The sequence below is a fragment of the Spermophilus citellus genome, assembly GCF_964194105.1.
Source record: "Spermophilus citellus genome assembly, chromosome: 5".
In the NCBI taxonomy this organism is placed as follows: Eukaryota; Metazoa; Chordata; class Mammalia; order Rodentia; family Sciuridae; genus Spermophilus; species Spermophilus citellus.
Genome location: NC_138186.1, coordinates 52464984 through 52487718, shown reverse-complemented (window position 1 = coordinate 52487718; position 22735 = coordinate 52464984). Strand labels below are relative to the sequence as shown.

General features: G+C 41.5%; 1 protein-coding gene and 1 pseudogene across 2 annotated transcripts; one reads left to right on the top strand and one right to left on the bottom strand.

The window, feature by feature from the left end:
- Positions 1–15425: 15425 nt before the first annotated feature.
- Positions 15426–17017, bottom strand: LOC308649161 (DNA topoisomerase 2-binding protein 1-like). Its single transcript, XM_081294630.1, has one exon. It carries the CDS (start codon positions 16868–16870, stop codon positions 15431–15433), a length of 1440 nt encoding a protein of 479 aa, XP_081150756.1. The 5' UTR covers positions 16871–17017; the 3' UTR covers positions 15426–15430.
- A 1841-nt stretch (positions 17018–18858) lies between these two features.
- Positions 18859–20060, top strand: LOC308650534 (la-related protein 1B-like; annotated as a pseudogene). Its single transcript has one exon. The product of its transcript is annotated as a la-related protein 1B-like (transcript).
- The last annotated feature ends 2675 nt before the right edge of the window (positions 20061–22735 follow it).

Sequence of the window (22735 nt, the reverse complement as noted above, 5' to 3'; positions counted from 1 at the left end):
ACCCACATGAGTAAATTTAGTTCCAAACTAAGTTGACAGTGCTCCTCATTTGGTGGGCTGACACAGAATCCAGGTCTGCTAAAAATTAGCAAAATCCCTGTATTTGACTTGAACTTATATCTCCCAGAGCATGCGGGATCTGCCTCTAATACGTTGAGGATTGGCTTTCTCTTGTAAGGAAAGGGGGTGGTCGTATTTTCCAGTAAGGGAGAAACTTCATCAGCTAAGCAATGGAAGTGAATATTGAGACTCAGTGCAGGAGGGTTTCTGTAACGACAATCTCTTCCACCCAAGTTGTCGCACAAAGAACACAGAATATTCTTCTCAAATGAATTGAACTCGAGATCTGGAGGGAACTAGGGCAGCTAGTGTGGTTTGGGCACCTCAAGTAAAGCCTCATCCTGGAATTTGAGGACTTCCTTGTAAAGTAAGATCCCCCCATCTTACCTAAAGCAATAGCGACCCCTCCCCCAGTACATGTCCCTGGAGAGATGTTGTGGTTACCACTTTTACAACATGAGCAGAAAGCCAAAGGTCATCAAACAAAGAGAAAGTCCTATAGCACACAAATGGAAAACCAAAGTAAAAAATGGAAAAAATCTGACATCAATACAATTCAGGAAATAGAATAAACACAAGAAATAATCCATATTTTCAAAAATACAGCTTTTTAAATAAAAATAAGTCATAATGTCATGAAAAAGGAACAAATGGAAAAATGAATTATTGAAAATTAAAAACATAATTGCTGACTTTAGGAGGATAGTGGCAGCATCTTTTTAAAAGCTTTATTGAGGTACAATTTATTTATTTTTTTATTTTATTTTTTTATTGGTTATTCAAAACATTACAAAGATTGCAGAATCACATTGGTTACACATCCACATTTTTACATAATGCCATAATAGTAACTGTTGTATTCTGCTACCTTTCCTATCCTCTACTATCCCCCCTCCCCTCCCCTCCCATCTTCTCTCTCTACCCCATCTACTGTAATTCATTTCTCTCCTTATTTTTTTTCCCATTCCCCTCACAACCTCTTATATGTAATTTTGTATAACAATGAGGGTCTCCTTCCATTTCCATGCAATTTCCCTTTTCTCTCCCTTTCCCTCCCACCTCATGACTCTATTTAATGTTAATCTTTTCTTCCTGCTCTTCCTCCCTGCTCTGTTCTTAGTTGCTCTCATTATATCAAAGAAGACATTTGGTATTTGTTTTTTAGGGATTGGCTAGCTTCACTAAGCATAATCTGCTCTAGTGCCATCCATTCTCCTGCAAATTCCATGATTTTGTCATTTTTTAGTGCTGCGTAATACTCCATGGTGTATAAATGCCACATTTTTTTTTATCCATTCATCTATTGAGGGGCATCGGGGTTGGTTCCACAGTCTAGCTATTGTGAATTGTGCTGCTATGAACATCGATGTGGCAGTATCCCTGTAGTACACTCTTTTAAGGTCTTCAGGGAATAGTCCGAGAAGGGCAATAGCTGGGTCAAATGGTGGTTCCATTCCCAGCTTTCCTGGGAATCTCCATACTACTTTCCATATTGGCCGAACCAATTGGCAGTCCCATCAGCAATGTACAAGAGTACCCTTTTCCCCACATCCTCGCCAGCACTTGTTGTTGTTTGACTTCATAATGGCTGCCAATCTTACTGGAGTGAGATGGTATCTTAGGGTGGTTTTGATTTGCATTTCTCTGACTGCTAGAGATGGTGAGCATTTTCTCATGTACTTGTTGATTGATTGTATGTCCTCCTCTGAGAAGTGTCTGTTCAGGTCTTTGGCCCATTTGTTGATTGGGTTATTTGTTTTCTTATTGTTTAATTTTTTGAGTTCTTTGTATACTCTGGATATTAGGGCTCTATCTGAAGTGTGAGGAGTAAACATTTGTTCCCATGATGTAGGCTCCCTGTTTACCTCTCTTATTGTTTCTCTTGCTGAGAAAAAACTTTTTAGTTTGAGTAAGTCCCATTTGTTGATTCTAGATGTTAACTCTTGTGCTATGGGTGTCCTATTAAGGAATTTGGAGCCCAACCCCACAATATGTAGATTGGAGCCAACCTTTTCTTCTATCAGACACATAGTCTCTGATTTGATATCCAGGTCCTTGATCCATTTTGAGTTAACTTTTGTGCATGGCGAGAGAAGGGGATTCAGTTTCATTTTGTTGCATATGGATTTCCAGTTTTCCCAGCACCATTTGTTGAAGATGCTATCCTTCCTATTGAGGTATAATTTATATAAAACAAAATGTACACATTTAAAACCTGTAATCTGTAAGTTTTGACATACATGTATACCCATGAAACCATCACCACAGTCATGATAATGAACTTATCATCACCTCCAAAAGTTTGCTCAGGCCTCTTTGTAATTTCTTCTCTTTTCCCCCACATCTATTTTTTTTTAGTACTGACAGTTGAACCCAGGAAGTTTGCCATTGAGCTATAGCCTTAGACCTTTTTACTTTTTGTTATTTTAAAATTTTGAGACAGGATCTTGCTAAATTTCCTGGATTGGACTCAAACTCTGATCCTCCTGTCTCAGTCTCCTGAGTCACTGGGATTACAGGTGTGTGCCACCATATCTGGCAGATTATTTTCATTATTTGACCATTACAAATAATGCTACAGTTAATCTTGAGCTGTAAATGTATCTCAGTGATACAGTGCTTGCCTAGCATGTGTGAGAATCTGGGTTTGATCCCCAGATACACACACACACACACACACACACACACACACACACACACACACAATAGAGCTTGTCTTTATGGACATCTATTTCTTTTGAATAAATTCCTGGGGTAGAATGGCTGAATCAGGCTGGATCATATGACAGGTTTTTGTTTAACTTTTTAAGAAACTGACAAATTGTTGTACTATTTTACATCTCCACCAACAGGGCACGAGAGTTCTAATTTTGTGTGTCTTCACCAATACTTGGTACAGCCAGTGTTTAATTTTTAAAAGGACTTTATTGACATATAAACTATAAACCATAAACTTTACCCATTGGAAGTGTCCAATTGTATGAATTTAAAACATTCATAGAATTGTGTGATCAGTATGGACAATTTTAGAATATATTCACTACCCATAAAAGAAATCTCATACCCACTAGCTTTCATCCTCTGTTCTCTTCATCTCCAACCTGACCCTCTAGACAACTACTGATCTACTTTCAATCTTGAGAGCTGCCTATTCTGAGGATTTTCATGGACATATAATATACAATTGTATGTGACTGGCTTTTTTCACTTGACATGTTTTCAAAGTTTGTCCCTGTTGTTGTATCAATTTTCATTCCTCTTTTTAAAACATCTACATTAGTGATTACTAGAGTTTGGGAAAGATAGAAGGGAGAGGAGACATGGGCTTACTGGTACACATCTATAATCCCAGAGACTTGGGAGGTTGAAGTAGGAGGATGGCAAGTTCAAGACTAGGCTTAGCAATTTAGTGAGACCATATCTCAAAACTTAAAAATCTAAAAAATGTGGGGCTGGGGATGTAGCCCATGGATACAGTGCTCCTTGATTGGATGACTAGTATTACAAAAATAAATAAACAAATAATAACATGTTTAAAAACATTAAAAGGACTGGGGATGTAGTTCAGTTGTAAAGTGCCCCTAGAACCAATCCCCAGTATCAAAAAGAAAGAGGGTGAGGGGGAATAGAGAGAGGCTGGATAATGGGTACCAAAGTACAGTCAGATAGGGGCTGGGGATGTGGCTCAAGCGGTAGCGCGCTCGCCTGGCATGTGTGCGGCCTGGGTTCGATCCTCAGCACCACATACAAACAAAGATGTTGTGTCCGCCGATAACTAAAAAATAAATATTAAAAATTCTCTCTCTCTCTCTCTCTCTCTCTCTCCCCTCTCTCACTACAAAAAAAAAAAAAAACAAAGTACAGTCAGATAGAAATTTGTAATAAGTTCCAGTGTTCTTCAGCACAGTGGATGACTGTCATCCACAATGACTTATTGTGTAATTTATGAATAACTGGAATAGAGGAGCTTGAAGGCTCCAAATACGAAGTAATGATAAAGAGGCGGAAACCTTCATCCCCTGATATCGTCAGCACACATGACATACATGTACTAAATGATCATACTGTACTGCATAAATGGGAACAACTATAATCATAGTAAAAAATGAAATAATTGAAATTCCGAAATAATTATAGATTCACGGGAAGTGACTAAGATAGTCCAAAGAGTTCTATGTACGTTTTACCCAGTTTCCCCCAATGGTTGCACCCTACATGATTGTGATACAATATCCGGGATTTGGCATGGGTAGGAAGTGTGTACTGTTTTATCACATGTGTGGATTCATATAACAACACGGCACCCGGGATGCAGAACGATTTCATCACCACAAATATCTCCCTTACCCTTCCCTGGCCCAACATCCTTAATCCCTGGCAGCCACCAATCTGTTTTCCAACCCTATAATTTTATCATTTCAAGAATGTTGTCTAAATGGGAATCACACAACGTGTGACCTCTTGAGATTGCCATAATGAATTTCTCCTAATGTTCAAATAAAAACAGAGTAATTAGATAGTGAAACCAAAACTCGTAGATGATACTTAGAACAAAACTAGGTGACAAACCACAGAAACCAAGGAGTGGGGCCAAAACAACAGCCCAGCCCTGCACAGAACCTGCATCTATGGGAGAGGAGCAAGGGGAGAAGGGTGAGCCGTTAGTCAGCTTGTCACCACTGGGACAAGACCTGACCAGAACAAAGCCGAGGAGGAAAAGTCTACTTTGGGCTCTCAGTTCCCAAGGTTCTGTCCATGGCCAGCCAACTCCATTGCTGTGGCCGGAGATGAGGCAGAACATCATGGCAGAAGGGCCTGGAGGAGGAGGCTGCTCAGCCAGGAAGCTGCGCAGGGCAGGGCCACGGACAGATCTAGTCAAGGCCACACCCCAGTGACCTATTTACTACAGTCACATCCCACCTGTCAACAGTTTCCACCCCGTGGTCCATTCAAATTTTTTATCCATCGAATGGATAATCCACTGATGAGGTTACAACTCTCCTAATCCAGTCTTTTCACCTCTCAACATTACTACACTGTCCAATGCATGAGCTCTTTGGGGGAAATTTTTAGATCCAAACCACGGTGTGTCTGAAGAACCCAAGCAAAGGAGACCCCCAAGCAAGTCCCTAAAAGTACAACTGGAAAGTGAGTGAGGGCATCCTGAGGACAGCTGCAGAAGTCAGGACGCGTTCTGGCCACCCTAGTGGCTGGTGAGTACAGGACCATCCCAGGAAGATCCAGGGCCGAGAAGCTGAGCACTATATACTCATGAGAGTGGCCTCCCAGGCGCTGGGCGAGGTGGTGCACCCTGTAATCCCAGGGGCTCAGGAGGCTGAGACAGGAAGATCGTGAGTTCAAAGCCGGCCTCAGCAAAAAGGCGCTAAGCAGCTCAGTGAGATCCTGTCTACAAATAGAATACCAAACAGGACTGGGGATGTGGCTTGGTGGCAGAGTGCCCCTGAGTTCAATCCCTGGTACCACCCCACCCCACCCCCCCAAAAAAAAGAAAAAGAAAGAAAGAAAAATGTTGAGAGTGTCCTCCCAGGACCTTCACTTTGGGGAGAAACTGAGGAGTGGAATCAAAGTCTAGCAGGTCAGGGACAATATCAGGACCAAAGGAAACACATGAGCAAAGTGAAATCCAAAGAGGTGGGGACAGGAGCCAGGAAATCCCAGAAAGTAAGCTCCCATTTACATGAGCACGGCACAAAAACAGAGGAGAAAACTCAGAAGTATAAAAAAATTATTTGAGAGGCTGGGGATGTGGCTCAGTGGTAGAGCACTCGCCTAGCACATGCAGGGCCCTGGGTTCGATCCTCAACACCACATAAAGATAAAGACATTGTGTCTAACTACTACTAAAAAATATTTTAAAAAATTATCTGAGCCTCTCTATGTTCATAGAAATTAGTTTTATATAAAACAAAGCAACAGAAAAATATCCAGATGAATCCCATACAAAATTAGTACAATAAAACAGAATAATATGCAGAATGACATCCCTCAGCTCATGAGCACACTCCAGGAGGAACCCACATAGTAGAAAAAAAACTAGAGCCTACTATTATAGGTTACAATAATAACATATTATTGTAAAACAAGCTAAAAGACATTAAAATAGAATCATATATGATATGGGGGGAAAGCTACTAGATTTAGGAAAACTCAGCATGAATGACAGAATCCAGAATTAGAAAGAAAAGAATAATTTAATAAATGAAAAAAAAGAAAGGAGAATGAATAACACATAGATGATCCCCAAGAGAAATATAAGGTGAAGGTTTGTAAATTTTAAAAGGAAGAAGGGAGGGGCTGGGGATGTGGCTCAAGTAGTAGCACACTCACCTGACATGCATGAGGCACTGGGTTCAATCCTAAGCACTGCATACTAAATAATTAAATAAAATAAAGGCAGTCTTTTTTTAAAAAAAAGATATTGTGTTCACCTAAAGCTAAAAAATAAATATTAAAAAAAAAAAAAGAAAGAAGGGAGCCAAGTGAGGTGTAATCCCAGCAGGCCTGTAATCCCAGTGGTTTGGGAGGCTGAGGCAGGAGGATTGCAAGTCCAAGGCCAACCTCAGAAATTTAGTGAGGCCCTAAGCAACTTAGCAACCTAACAAGACCCTGCCTCAAAATTTAAACAAAACAAAATAAAATAAGTTGAACAGCAATAGAAATAGCTTCAAAGAGAAGGAGAAGGTGGAGGAGGAGGAAGAGGAAGACGAAGAAGAAGAAGAAACAGCCATATCATGGCAGCTGGGGTGGAGCTTGGTAGAGCACATGCTTAGCACGTGTGAGGACCTAGGTTCAATCCCCAGCAGAAGAAAGGAAGGGGGTTGCCGCAGTCTTGGCTGGGCACAGAATCACGAGCCAATCAAGCAGGAACAAAACTTTATTTTGAAAAAGCCGCTAACACTCTCAGCGCCAGCAAGTCAAAAACCGGTCCTCCCACGAGGGTGTCCGACCGGAACCGCGCGCCGACCGGAACCCCCCCGTCTCCTCCCACCTCCTCCGGAATTCCCTCCTACTATCCTTCCCCAACCAATGGGAACTCTCCAGCAGTCCCGTAAAGTCCCGTAACTTGAGTCCGGTAGCAGGCCAAGGTGAACAGCGGGAGTCCAGTTTGCATATGAATGTAAATTTTAACATAATCATCTCAGTGGCTAGCTGGCGTCACTTTACAACCAAAGGTGCCATACATCGTATATATGCTTGTGGCTCCTAGCATCTGCCCCCTTCTGTTTAATTAAGCAACAAGCAATGTGGCTAGGGACCGTGCCTGGTAGGTTGTCCAATTTAACATATGGTTCTTACCCGTCATGGGAGAACTGACCTTTAGGCGTCAGCTTCCTGTCTTAGGTTGAATCCACTGTAATCAGAGCAACCCGTCGCTGACTACCGGTCCAGCATTCAGCCATGCTTGTGGATAGGCCTATGCACCAGTGGGGGGGTGAGGTTCTTGCCTCACCTCTGTTGGCCCCCAAATTTAGCCTTGGTGCCAGTGGGGGGGTGAGGTTCTTTGCCTCACCTCTGTTGGCCCCCAAATTTAGACCATCACTAGTAGAAGGGAGGAGGATACAGAAATGCCACGACACCAAGCCAATTGACGGCTCCTTTGGAAAAATTGCGTCACTGGTGACACCATCAGCAAAGATATGCCAGTATTACCACAATAAACATGGGGTGAGCTGGCAAGGAAATTGCATCACTGGTGACACCATCAGCAAAAATATGCCAGCAGTACCACAATTCGGTGCACCAGATGATATTTCACAATGTATGCAACTGATATATAGTCCAGGCAAGTTCTGCAAGCAGTTCAAATTGGAGGAGTCTATCAATATGTCCATATCCTCCCAAAGTAAATCAAGTCCTTGATAGCATTACTTGTTGAGTTATATTCATTGATGCATCAGTTTATACAGTTTACTGTGATAGCTATCATAGAAGCTGTAGTTTGGTTTTATCTCAGTCTTCACTGGAATTGGGATGGAGATGGAAATTCTGGCAATGATGGTAAAGAGACATTATCCTGAACAGAATTATTAAATATAATAAAAAGAAAAGGTGAAAGTAAACAAACAGATCTGTTAAACTCCTTTAAAAACAATCCTTAACAGCCGTTTACCAAATTTAAATTAGTAAACAAACAGATCTGTTAACCATCTTTAACAACAATCATAAACAGCTGTTCACCTAATTTAAATTAAACCATATAAATCACGTGAATAAAGAAAAAATTCGGATCCATTTTTTCATGAGCGCTCCTCATATAAGAAATATGGACATACACACATACAGACATACAACACAAAACAGAAGTGTGCACACAACATACAACACATAAGACAATAGTAAATAAAGGCCTTGTAACTATACTTAGGTGAAATCTCCATTGCAATGTTTAAAAACTCCACAGTCAAAAAAAAAAAAATAAATAAATAAATAAATAAATAAATAAATAAATAAAAAATAAAACACAGTCAAAAAATAAAACTGATCAGAAAAACATTAACCTAGGTTTGTATGAGCTCAAAAATAAAATAGAACTTTATGATGTGGAAAAATGCAATAATAAAATAGATACTGAAAAAAAAAACCTTGGTTAATCACTGTCGCAGATGTAAGAATAGCCAAGCTGGAGCTCTGGATGTCAGCTGTTATGGATTTGAGTCAAATCATCTTCTTTTTCTGTAGAAATTGTTTTAGTTAATCTCTCTGGAATCCAAATCGGTTGCTGTTCATCCTGTGGGAAAACACAGACAGCGCCCCGATTCCAGACTATCACTGGATCCGGGCCTTTCCATTGTCCTGTTAGAATATCTTTCCAAAGTACCTTAGGCTTATGTACATTTTTGGGGTACAAATGTCTTTCCGCAGCACTAAGTCCCGATGAATCTAAATTTAAAAAGTTTAGAGTAAAAAGGGTTATTTTAAGTTTATCTTTGGGGGATATATACCCCTTTCCAATTCCCTCCTTTTGTTTTAATAAGTACATTTTAATAGTTTGATGAGCTCTTTCAACTATGCCTTGTCCTTGTGGATTGTATGGAATTCCTGTTATGTGAGTAATACCAAATGATGAGCAAAATTGTTTAAAAGAGGAGGAAGTATAACCAGGACCGTTGTCCGTTTTTAACTGTTTTGGAACGCCCACAGTGGCAAAATTTTGTAAGCAATGAGCTATAACATCTTTAGTTTTTTCTCCGGCATGAAGGGAGCCCATCAAAAATCCGGAAGAGGTATCAACTGTAACATGTAAATATTTTAATTTTCCAAATTCTGGCAAGTGTGTGACGTCCATCTGCCAAATATGGTTAGGTATTAGTCCTCTAGGATTGACTCCAAGATTAACTTGTGGTAAAAATGTCACACAATTTTGACATTGTTTTATTATATGTCTGGCCTGTTCTTTAGTTATTTTAAAACGCTTTTGTAAAGTATTAGCATTGACATGGAACCTTTTATGAAAATTTATAGCTTCTTCTATTGTGGAGAAAATATGTATGTCATGTGTAGATTTATCTGCTAGTTCATTGCCCATACTAAGGGCTCCAGGCAATCCTGTATGTGCCCTGATATGACCTATGAAGAATGGATCTTTTCGGTCCCAGATTAGACTTTGTATAGCGGAAAACAAAGAGAAAACAGTAGAGGAAGGGGAAATCCTACCAGCATCTTCAAGGGAATTAATAGCATTAACTACATACTGACTATCAGAAAATAAATTAAATACAGAATCTTTAAACATCATAAAAGCTTGTAATACTGCATTAAGCTCTACCTTTTGAGCTGATTGTTTGGGTACTAAAAATGTAAAAGTTTGATCAGGAGTAACTACTGCTGCTGTACCATTGTTTGACCCATCAGTGAATATATTTGGAGCATTTATGATAGGGGTTTTTCTTGTCATTTTTGGAAAAACTACAGGATGCTTAGACCAAAAAGACAACAAAGGATTAGATGGTAAGTGATTATCAAATGAAACACTAGTTTTACACAGGATTATTGCCCAAGTATTTAACTCATTAGCTAACTCATCAATTTGATCCATAGTATATGGAGTAATAATTTTATTGGGAGAAATCCCAAACACTCCCTTAGCTGCTTTTATTCCTTTGAGTATTAATTGTCCTACAGCCTCAGGATATCTAGTAAGAATAGTGTTAGGGGAATAAGATAAATGTATCCACAATAATGGACCTTCTTGCCAAAATACTCCTGTAGGAATATTTTTTGTTGGTAGTACAATAAATAATAAAGGCAAACTTATATCAATTCTATCCAAATGCATATTTTCCATATATGTTTCAATGATTTTTAATACTTTTCTTGCTTCAGGCGTTAACATGCGGGGTGAATTTGGATCTGATGGACCTTTTAGAATATCAAATAAAGGTCCTAACTCTCCTGTTGGTATGCCTAGATAAGGCCTTATCCAATTTATGTCTCCCAATAACTTTTGAAAGTCATTAAGTGATTTGAGTTGATCTACTCGTATTTGAATTTTTGGTGGACGGACCATGGTTGAGGATAATAGAACTCCTAAATAATTAATTGGAAGATTTAATTGTACTTTATCTATTGCTATCTCTAGATTATAATTTTTCAATAAATTTGTAAGTGTGGCATAACATTCTAGTAATGTGTTTTTATCTTTATGTGCCAGTAACACATCATCCATATAGTGAAATATTTGTAGTTCAGGATTTTGGTTTCTAAGTGGCTGGATTGCTTTATTAACATAAATTTGACACATAGTTGGGCTGTTAGCCATCCCTTGAGGGAGTACTTTCCATTCATATCTCTGATCAGGACCTTCATGATTCAGTGCAGGGATAGTAAATGCAAAATGTGGACTATCCTCGGGATGAATTGGAATTGAAAAGAAACAATCTTTAATATCTATAACTAAAACATGCCAGGTTTTTGGTAAAGCAGACAATTGAGGAATCCCTGATTGAGCAGGTCCCATAATAACCATCTCATTATTAATGGCTCTTAAATCTTGTAATAATCTCCATTTACCAGATTTCTTTTTAATGACAAAAATGGGAGTATTATAGGGGGATACGGAAGGTTGTATATGTCCTTCCGCTAACTGTTGTCTGACCAAGTCATGGGCTACTTGTATCTTTTCTTTAGTCAAGGGCCACTGAGGAACCCACACTGGTCTTTCTGATTTCCAAGTAATTTTGATTGTCTCAGTGGCCCTTTCTGAAAACCCAATTCATGTCTATTTATTTCTTGATCTATTTGAATAGGTGCTGTCATACCTTGTTCTTGTTCTCTTAATCTTTTTTCTTTCCTAAAGCCTTGTTTAGCCCTAGTAGTGGGCGCGTTAGGATTGATGTTATTTGTTAATGTCAATCCTAATTGATCTAGGACATCTCGTCCCCATAAATTTACAGGAAGATGATCCAATACATAGGGCTGTATAGTTCCTTCACATCCTTCAGGATCCCTCCAATCTAATACCATAGCACTTCTATGGGGATTTGTTGCCACTCCTAGGCCTCGAAGCGTTTGAGTGGCTTGTTGTAATGGCCAATGTTTTGGCCATTCTTGACGAGATATGATGCTGAGGTCAGCTCCTGTGTCCAGCAGCCCATTAAAGTCATGTCCTTGAATTTTTAATTTTAGCATTGGGCGAGAATCTAAATTTAAAGACAGCATAGCCCAATCTACACCTGTGGAGCCTAATCCCTTGGAACCTCTTTCTACATTACAACTGGAAAATTTATCATGCAGGCTGGGTATTATTAATAACTGTGCTATTCTATCTCCTGGTGAAATTACTGATATACCTCTTGGAGAACTAGCTATAATTTTTATTTCACCTTCATAATCGGGATCAATTACCCCAGGACTTATCATAAGTCCTTTTAGTGTAGAAGAACTGCGTCCCAATAATAAGCCTACTGTTCCCTGGGGAAGAGGTCCTTTTACTCCTGTGGGAATGATTTGAATTCCCATCTCTGGGGTTAGTACTGCTCTGGCAGAGGCGCAGATGTCCAGCCCTGCGCTCCCTCTAGTTTGTCTGATGAGGGATTTAATGGATAATGCGTCCTGGGCACTACCTTGATGGGGCTGTTGGGTTCCTCCATTGCCCCATATATTTGTGGTTTGGGGCCCCGGGGCATTGGGCCCTCTAGTCCGTTTTTTGGCAATGGAGCTTGATACCTTTCTCCACGATATCGTGGGTAAACACTTGGTCCTTGTCCGTTTTTTGATAACGGAATACCCTCTATGGTGGTTTGAGAACGGCATTCATTAGCCCAATGTCTCCCTCTACGGCATCGTGGGCAAATACCTGGTATTCTATTCCTTTGATATCCAGCTTTGTTAAACCCTCCTCTTATGGGGCAACTCCTTTTAAAATGTCCTGTTTGATTACAATTATAGCATGTTCTTGGCCTGGCATCTAAAGCCTGTTGTACTGCTGCTAAGACTTGCCCCTGTTCATTAATGTCTCTACATAATTTAATATATGTGTTTAAATCCTCATGTCTCCATGGTCTAATGACCTCTCTGCAGCAACGATTTGCTTGGTCATAAGCCAGTTGTTTTATAAATGGCATTACCTGTTCTGTATTTCCAAATATCCTAGAGGCTGACTGAATAAGTCTATCTACAAATTCAGCATAAGGTTCATTAGTTCCTTGTATTACCTTAGATAATTGACCTTGTAAGTCTCCATGCCCCTGTAAAGTTTTCCATGCCCTAACTGCATCTACAGCAATTTGTGCGTACACACCAGGGTCATATTCAATTTGTTGTCTTTGACCCTCATAAGGTCCCTTCCCCAAAAGCATGTCCATATTTCTTTGAGGGTACCCAGCTTCTGCATTTCGCCTAGCTGTCTCCATGCAAAATTCCTCATTGGCAACCTTCCATAACAAATATTGTCCTCCGTTTAGCACAGATCGACACATGTTAGCCCAATCTGCTGGTGTCATGTCCAAGTTGGTAACAGATTCAACCATGCTTATTGTGAAGGGAGCTTGCGGCCCATAGGTCGTTACAGCCTCCTTTAATTGCTTTATTGTTTTGAAATCTAAAGCACGGTGAATTCGTTGCCCTCCTGCCTGCTCAAGTACAGGGCATGCTAATCTTTGGGGTCCTGCCTCAGAATTCCGTCCATCAACTACGGTAGTTGAGGGCCGCTCAGCGGTAGATGGAGCTGTTGGCTGAGTTACGCCCTCTGGTGATAGAACGGAGTTGGTAGCAACCTCCTGTTGTAATTCTCCACCTGATGGCTGCTTGTCCTCTAAGCTTGCTTTCTTTAAATTCTCCTCTGTCTGACTAGCTTGAGAGACCTTCTCTTTTGCTTGACCTAGCGTTTTTTCTACCATAGTCTGGACCTCTAACAATTTACTTAACAGTTTTTCGGTTTGTTTTTTATTGGATTCTAATCTACTATAACCTAACCCAATAAGGTAGGATAAAACAAAGCCGAAGCAGAATGAAACAAAGACGGAGCAGACAATGGTTGTATCAATTTTCTCTTTCTCAGGGCTGAATAACTTCAAACCTTGAGCCAACCATTTTTTCCAGTTCGCCTGAGAAAATTCTAGGGCTAGGGAGCTCGAAATGAAAACAAAATAAATCAAAACAAGAACACATTGTTTTCTGAGAAGGTCATCCATCCTGTCGCCTTCCCTCAGGGGCGAGCAATTTACTCACCTCTAAGCTTCAGGCGTTCCCCGCACGGGCCGCCAAATGCCGCAGTCTTGGCTGGGCACAGAATCACGAGCCAATCAAGCAGGAACAAAACTTTATTTTGAAAAAGCCGCTAACACTCTCAGCGCCAGCAAGTCAAAAACCGGTCCTCCCACGAGGGTGTCCGACCGGAACCGCGCGCCGACCGGAACCCCCCCGTCTCCTCCCACCTCCTCCGGAATTCCCTCCTACTATCCTTCCCCAACCAATGGGAACTCTCCAGCAGTCCCGTAAAGTCCCGTAACTTGAGTCCGGTAGCAGGCCAAGGTGAACAGCGGGAGTCCAGTTTGCATATGAATGTAAATTTTAACATAATCATCTCAGTGGCTAGCTGGCGTCACTTTACAACCAAAGGTGCCATACATCGTATATATGCTTGTGGCTCCTAGCAGGGGGTGGGAGAAGAAAGATTTGAGAGGAAAAGGTAGCAAATATTGAGGACAGACCAAAAAAAAAAAGCGAACATACATGTGATAGAAATACCATTAACATTAGAGAATAGAATAAACACCAAACTGTAATTCAACAAAACTTTTCTGATATTAATTTTTTTTAGAAAGATATTTTCAACTGCACATGGAGAGAGCCAAAATCTCCATCCTCTTCTTGCACCCCACCCCCAACCTGCGTTCTGGGTTGCAGCGTGCCCAGTGCTGTGAAGGTAAGGGACACCCTTTACCAAGGTGTCTCTGTGCTGTCACCAGGTAAATCCAACGCCTGAGGTATCTTTCCCCATTACTGTACGTGGCACATGACAGCATGTCCCAGAACTCATTTCTATTATCACTTTCTCCATGAGTATCGCCCCGCCCCACCCCGTCCTGGTCATTGTCCTTCTCTGTGTCTGTGTCTGTGACACCCTGTCAGCCTGTCTTAGTAGTCTTACAAAAACTCTCTTCAGGTCCCCTTCACCTGACACAATACCTGGCCACCAGTTACCGTTAAACTAACACCAGATAATGGATTTGGTGTAAATTAGTATTAGAGAGATAAAATTGTTCGACTATTATTCCATCTGTTAAGGAGGTATGTGAGGAAGGATTCATCACCATATTGCAATTTTACGGACTTTACACCAGGAACATGTTTGCCCTGATCTAGCAAATAAATTAATACTATGACACCAATTTATCAGAAAAGGGGATCTTAAATAGACAAAATTTTAAAAAATGTATTCATAAATAATATGATGATTAAAAAGGTGATGTTTTCATTGATGATGAAGGAAAAATAGATGCCAAAAGAATGGATATTTTAAAAAATATTTTGCATTGATGTTTCAAAAGCCTTCCCCCTCTATGTTCAGACCTCTACCCCCCAGCAGAGCCAGTATAACAAGAATGACCGCTCTGGTTAAAATGATGGGAAGACCCATTCATGTCTCAGCTCCTTTTACCTTAAATGCCTTTGAATAATACACTTCTAACAAAGAAGGTGCCAGACACTGATGTTGACCGTCATTTAGATACGATCTAGGAGGCAGAGCAGGCAAATCTATTGTCTTCCCTCATCCCCATAAAAAAAATGCCACACTGGGGTACCCACAAGAGACTACAAAACCTGGAGAGCCTAATTTGTAATCCAGTGTGATGTTGGCAAGGAATTCATGTTTGGTAACTGTTTGGTAACTAAGGGGCAGACTTGACTAGTGTATTCGAGGTCGTTTGACCTTGCTCTTCTCCGCAGCAGCTCTCCTCTTCTGTGGTAACAGTGGTGCAGGCTCCTTATTATTCTGAAGAAATGCAACAGCTCCTGGTAGACAGTAATTTTCCACAGGAGGAGGAGATTCCTGCATAAGATAATCAGCAATGTATTCTGTTCTTAAGCAGTACACATTCTGGGCAGCAGCTTCTGCTATATTAATTCCTGAGTCATCCGGTTTCTGTTTATTTAAGTCAGAAAAGAGATGTGTGGCCTCTTTAAATAAAGGAACAGAATGACCAGGTAGCACCTTTGCTCCTCCAGACTGAAGAAGACGCTTGAATCCTGCTTCTCGGGATTGGTCAACATGTAAGATAACCTTCCAACCACTGAATGCTCCCTGCACGAAGTGTCCTGCAGTCTTGCATGCTTCCAGGTAGGAGTGATGAAGCACCCACTTCCCAGCTGCCACGGAGGCCAAATACTTCTCATTTCGAAGTGGCTGCCCCACAACAATGTGTGTACAGCTGGGATCAAAGCACTGCTTCTCTATCACCAGCCCACCTAGTTTTTCAATCAGATGACAATCATCAATACGTTCCTGAGGGTTCAGAGACGACAGCTGAAATATGTATTTTTTTAATTCTTCCCGACTCTCCTCTGTGGTTACAATCTTTTCTCCAGGGTGTGGAGCCACAGGTGGATTGGCTAGAGGGAAGGCGATGCTTGGGGCTTGAGGAGTAGGGATCAGGTGACTGTCTTTTGTTGGAGTTTCCAGTTCTTCAGAGTTGGGGTGTTTGGGGGCTTCAGTCCCACGTCCATTTCCAGGATCACTGACAGCCTGTTCAGCAATTTCTGAACCACGTAAAGGCTCTTGAAAAGAAGAATCCTCCAAATTTTTAATGTCAACCTGAAGCTCAGAGTACTGTGTGGGACAACTAGGCCATTGCAAATTGCTGGCAAGCCTTGCTCTCTCCTCTCTTGCCGTAGGGTCATCCCAAATGATCTGTTCATTTTGGGAGGGCTCTGTGTTGACATCAGGTACTATCTGTCGAGACTGCCTCAGTGCCTCTAGGACTCTACTTCGTCCACTTCGAGCGGAGCGCGTGCTGTCAGGGGTTGAGGAGGCACTGTTACAGCCACTTCTTGAAAGGGAAGTCCTCTGTCCCTGGGGTTTCACGATGGAGGTGGCAGACATGATCTCCTGCAGTTGCTTTTGGAAATTTTCTCTCATCTCCAAGGTCTGTGTGAGAACTCCTTTAGAATCATCCTTTTCATTTCCATCTGACAGTGCTGATTCTTTATTACTGGTGGTCATGTTTTCTGTACCATTTTCTTCTACAGGCAAATGATCTGGCTCTTCATCCTCTGCTGCAGAGACAGCTGAGGGCACTCGGCTGTTACAGAGTCTGCCATCTTGCACGGTACTGATATCCAGGCTCATTTTGGGATTATAAGTATGTGGATAAAGAGATTCAGGAAGACGCTTATATTCCTGGGCACATTCTAAAAGCCAGTGCTCAGAAACAATGTGTATTCCTCTTTCTTTTATAGACTTATACTCTCGATTACTGTCATTTGGTCGGCCTTGATAGATGAAATGAGTTACCGTGTCATCAAAACTCCACCTGTAATCTGCTCCTAGGGAGGCAGTAATTCCATTTAGTTCATTCTGCTTCTTATTGAGCTTTTTACTAACATACACCACAACTTTGTGAAGGGGTTTTGGAGTGTCTTCCTTCTTTGATTGGGCATCCTTCAGTTGAGGGCTGGCAGAAAGAGCAACTGAATTGCGAGAACTATTTGCCAAAGCGAGTTTCAAGTTTCTGACAATGACTTCTGAGAGTGGTGTACTCAGTTTCCTTTTCTGTTGGCTGGGACCTCCTGGAGTTTCCAAGGCTGCAAGTGCATCCTTACATCAAAGGAAGGCTTGAAGAGTTTGTCTTTGGTCGGAAGGAGCGGTTACTCCTCAGCAAGGTTGAAATCAGTTGAAAGAATAAAAATAAAGTTTCAGTTTTCTGGACACCTGAATCATGAACATACATTTCAAGTATGCTACAAGAGGAGGGTGTCCCTTTTGTCCACTGTTCTTCCCAGACATGGGTAATAATTCCCATCTTGCTGAAGTTATTTTTTGTGGTGATAATCAGTTATGATGGAAAGTTGTCGTCTTACATTAGCAATAACTTGAAGTTCATATCCTCACACTTTATTGGTGCTTTTTCCAAATGTTTGCTCACCCAAGAACTGTAGTTCATTTGCTAATGTGCTTGCCCATCATACTGCTTCATGACATCTTCCTGACATTGGTCGCTTCTTGCTTGCCACTTCATCTAATGTCATCTCTAAATCTGCTTAATTCTGAATCCCCTCTCCAAGATTTACGAAGATAACAAATACGACCTTAACTGCATTGGTTCTTTAGGAAACCACACGGAAACTTCTTTATCAAAGAAGAATCCATGACTTATGCGCCCTTTCTCCTCCCTTTCGGCCTGCACTTTTTCTCTTCCAATTTGAGTCAAATGCCTTTACAATTTAACTCTTAGCTTTTGTCATGTCCTCAAAAAGTTGGATGTAGAACTACCATGGGACTCAACAATCCTACACACTGAAGAATTGAAAATAGGTACTCAAATCAATTCTTGTATGCAAATGTTTATGTCAGGACTCTTCACAGTAGCAAAAAGGTAGAAATAATCCAATGTCCATCAATGGAAATACATGCACACAATGGAGTATTGTTCTTTTGTAAAAAGAATAAGGTGCTGCTGGGCACGTGTCACATGCCTGTAATCCCAGCAGCTCTGGAGGCTGAGGCAGGAGGATCGCAAGTTCAAAGCCAGCCTCACCAAAAGCGAGGCACTAAGCAACTCAGTGAGACCCTGTCTCTAAAAAAATACAAAATAGGGCTGGGGCTGTTGTAACAAAGGTTCACTAGATTCTTTGATTATATCCCTTGTGGCTTTGAAACTTACATGTTTTTTTCTTTTTCCCAACCTTCTCCTCCCTGATCTTCTTTTCCCTGATCTTTTCCTCCCTAATCTCTCTTTCCTAATCTCATTTTCTCTGAATCACCTCTTTAAAAAACCTTGTTCCTGCTGATGGGCAGAATTACAACTTTGGGGACAGGAGTCCCCTGTGTTTCTCCTTTGCTAGCAAAGCAAAAAACTTTCTTTTTTTTTTTTTTCTCAAAATCATCTCCTCATTATTGTATTGGCATCAGGGACAAGGACTAAGCTTTCAGTAACAATGTGGCCCATGGTTGAGTGCCCCTGAGTTCAATCCCTGGTACCAAATAAATAAATTAATTAATTAAAAGGAGGGGGGAGTCAGTCGGCTGCCGTGTGACCCGGTGAGGCGGCAGCCGAACTCAGTTCCCCCAAAACTATTAAAGCAGGAAAACTCAAGACAAAGAAACCCAATAAGGCCAATGATTTCAGTGATATGGCAAACTGGCCAACAGCAGGAGAGTTAGTGAGCAATGGATCTCAGAGTGTCATCAGCCAAGGAAATAAGTAGCCACAAATTAGAAAAGGAAAAAGAAGAGAAGGTTGAAAAGAGGAGTAACAGTGAGAGCAAAGAAAACAGGGAAACAAAATTAGATGGTTCTATTGAAAATGTGAGTGAGGACGAGGCCCAGCAAACAGTCAGCGGAAGAGATTAATAAACACAAGTGGGTACCACTGCACTTAGACGATGAAAGACCAGAGTCAAAAGAGACCTGGATCCCAGAACAGCTCTCGGTGTCAACCTGAAGCAAATAAGTCATCCCACAATAACAGGAGAAATGACACACGAAGTTGGAGGCGAAACAGAGAAAAAAAGAGATGATCAGAATGAAGTGTCCAATGTGAGGAGTGAGGGGGGTAATATCCGAGGTTCCTTTAGAGGTCAAGGAAGAGGACGTGGATGGGGAAGAGGACGAGGCAGAGGAAACCCTCGAGTAAACTTTGATTATTCGTATGGTTACCGAGAGCATGGTGAAAGGAGGGATCAGCCATTTCAAACAGAAATCAACACCACTATGATGTATTACTATGATGACGGTACGGGTGTACAGGTGTATCCTGTGGAAGAAGCATTGCTTAAAGAGTATAATAAGCATCAAATTGAATATTACTTCAGTATAGAAGACTTGGAACCTGACTTCTTTCTTCGGAGAAAGATGGATGAGCAAGGTTTCCTGCCTATTTCCCTGATTGCTGGATTTCACCGCGTTCAGGCTCTCACAAACCTTAATCTTGTTTTAGAGGCCCTGAAGGACAGCACAGAAGTAGAAGTTGTGGATGAGAAAATGAGGAAAAAGATAGAACCAGAAAAATGGCCAATCTCGGGCCCCCCTCCCAGAAGCATGCCACAGACTGACTTCTCTCGGCTGATGGATTGTCCGGAGTTTGTGCCAGGCCAAGCCTTTTGCTCACATACAGTCAAGGTGATGATCTACTGATACCCTGGCTGTCATCTGATGGGGATGTGCAGTGGAGCAGGTGGCTCACTGAAATGCATTGTAAATACTGGAACAAACCAGGCTGCAGAGATGGAAGCCACCAGACTGCCTTCCGTGTGAGAGTGTCCACTGCCGACCCCCGGGCAGCACGACAGTGGAGATGACCCCCTCCGCCACGATGGAGACAGAGCCGGGGACCGCTGTTGGTATTCAGGAGCTGCCTGCCCTTTTCTGTGTGACTGGACTTAGACAGAGTGGCTACTTTTATTTGCAGGGGAAGCTAATTATTATCACAGTGGAAATACTGCAAGGTTCTGTCTTTTGTTTCCAGACACATGTACTTGTGTCCAGGTCAATAAAGCAGAGAAAGAGAGGACTGCGAAGCCTTTCCCAGCTTGCCAGGCCCTTGGCTCTTGGTCTGCCCTTTGCCATGGTGAACATTGCATAACTCACGTGTTAAGATGTTTCACAGGGACTGTAAGATTTATTAATGTGGACATTTAAGGGGTAAGAAATTGAAGAAATAAACAAGGGTATTTTTTTTCCATTATTCTTCAAAATGTATTTTTGATACATCAGTATAAGTCCTGCCCGTCAGAAAAGCATTAATGATGGACAGTTTTACAGAAATTTTTATCTCATATTTCTTTGTCAGCCCTATGCTTCTAATCACAGCAAGCAACTTGGGGGCAAGTGTTTTAAAAAGTTGAAGATGGAGCTGGGGATGTGGCTCAAGCGGTAGCGCGCTTGCCTGGCATGCGTGCGGCCCGGGTTCGATCCTCAGCACCACATACAAACAAAGATGTTGTGTCCGCCGAGAACTAAAAATAAATATTAAAAAAAAAAAATTCTGGGGCTGGGGATGTGGCTCAAGCGGTAGCGCGCTCGCCTGGCATGCGTGCGGCCCAGGTTCGATCCTCAGCACCACATACCAACAAAGATGTTGTGTCCCCCGAGAACTAAAATAAATAATAAATAAATTCTCTCTCTCTCTCTCTCTCTCTCTCTCTCCCTCCCTCCCTCCCTCCCCCTCTCCTCTCTCTTAAAAAAAAAAATTCTCTCTCTCTCTCTCTCTCTCTCTCTCTCTCCTCTCTCACAATCTCTCTTAAAAAAAATAAAAAATAAAATAAAAAGTTGAAGAAATGTGACATTGTTTGTTTGTTTGTTTGTTTAAAGATATAATGGCTGATTGTAAAATTTAGATTTATTTATTGTGTAAACTTGGGTCTAAGATGACATTTTTAACCAGCTTATGAACAATCATTGGTAAGTTGGATAAATATAGAAAATACTTTTTCCACAGGGATAGTTAATTTAGGTCAGTCAAGTTGATGATGCCTGTCCATTAACCATTTATGTATTATTAATAAAATTACAAGAATAAAATCAAAAAAATAAAAAATAAAATAAAAGGAGGGGGGAGAATGGGGGATAATAAGAACGCACGATAGTATTTGTTCTGGTTTGTGTGAGGAAGCTTAGGAAGACATCACAATGAAATGATAGGTCAGGAGTGGGTGGAATTGCAATTCTCCTAGTAGAATTAATAAATGAATTTGAAAAATCTATGTCAGCTCCAGAGATGATGAATATGTTATTGATATTCTGATTAGTCAATGACATTCAACATTTTAAAAGACCAGCTGCAATCTCTAATACTGAGATTTGAGACATCACAACACGAGCGGGTTTCCGTGTCAGCTTCTCAGTCATCTTCAGCAAGCACAACAAGCTTATGCGGACCCAAGATCACTAGGAGTTCTAAGAAAGGCTGCAGAACAGAGAAGGCAGCACTGTGCACAGCAACACCAAGGGAGATTCCAGTGCCCCCATTCACTGCCCAATCACCAGGGATGAAGAGGCGGGATGCATGTGAGTCACATCAGGTCAGGAAAACCCTGGGGCCCAGGGTCCCTGAACCTAAATACTCTCCTGGTCACCGAGCTCCCAAAGGGAGGGGGCTCAGTTCCTAATCTTTAGTGCAGTTACCATCCTCAATTTCCCGGGACATAAAGCAGTCCTGAAAGCATGCCTGGACCATCCTTGGATCGGTGGTCAGCACATAGCTACCTGAGAAGGACCCTCATTCATCACCAATGGGTATGACTCGCCCCTCGCTAATCTAAGGAATTCAGAACAAGGTCAAACTTTCCTCGTATGGCCCTGAACTGGAGAGAAAGATTTGTGTCCCAGCTGTGAACACTCCTTCCAGACAACACCCGCAGAGCTCCTGCTTGGGCTCTGCCAGGGTCTTGTGTGGCACAATGGTGCAGTTGGCACTTTTTGAGATGTTGGCAAACGATGGAGGGAAATGCCAACCTGTAACTCAGAAGAGAAGGGTCAACAGACACTGACCAGTCAACAATGAGGCAGAATAAGAGGAAGAAGATGAAGCAGGAATTACGGCCCAGCACGGGTGTTGCCTTTCAGGAATCGACAGGTGACTGGTTATGAGGCTCCATCCCTCAGGGTTCCCCCACCTGGTGTTCAGCTTGGAGTAGTTTGTTGTTCACCTTACTCGTTGATGCTTCCCTAAGTCAATATTGAAGATTGGTTCAATAATTGTTATTATTATTATTATTCGGTATCAGGGATTGAACCCAGGGGAGCTTATCCACTGAGCCACATCCCTAGCCCTTTACATTTTTTTTTATTTTGGGACAGGGTCTCACAAAATTGCTTAGGTTGACTTTGAATTTGGGATTCTCCTGCATCAGCCTCTGGAGCCATTGGAATTACAGGCATGTACGTGGCCTCCGGCCTTAATTATTCTTTTCAGGGTTAAAGTCAAGCATATTTAGTTCTTGTTTCTCTTTTAAGGTTTAGATTAGGCACATTCTCAGTCCAGAGATGCCCTTC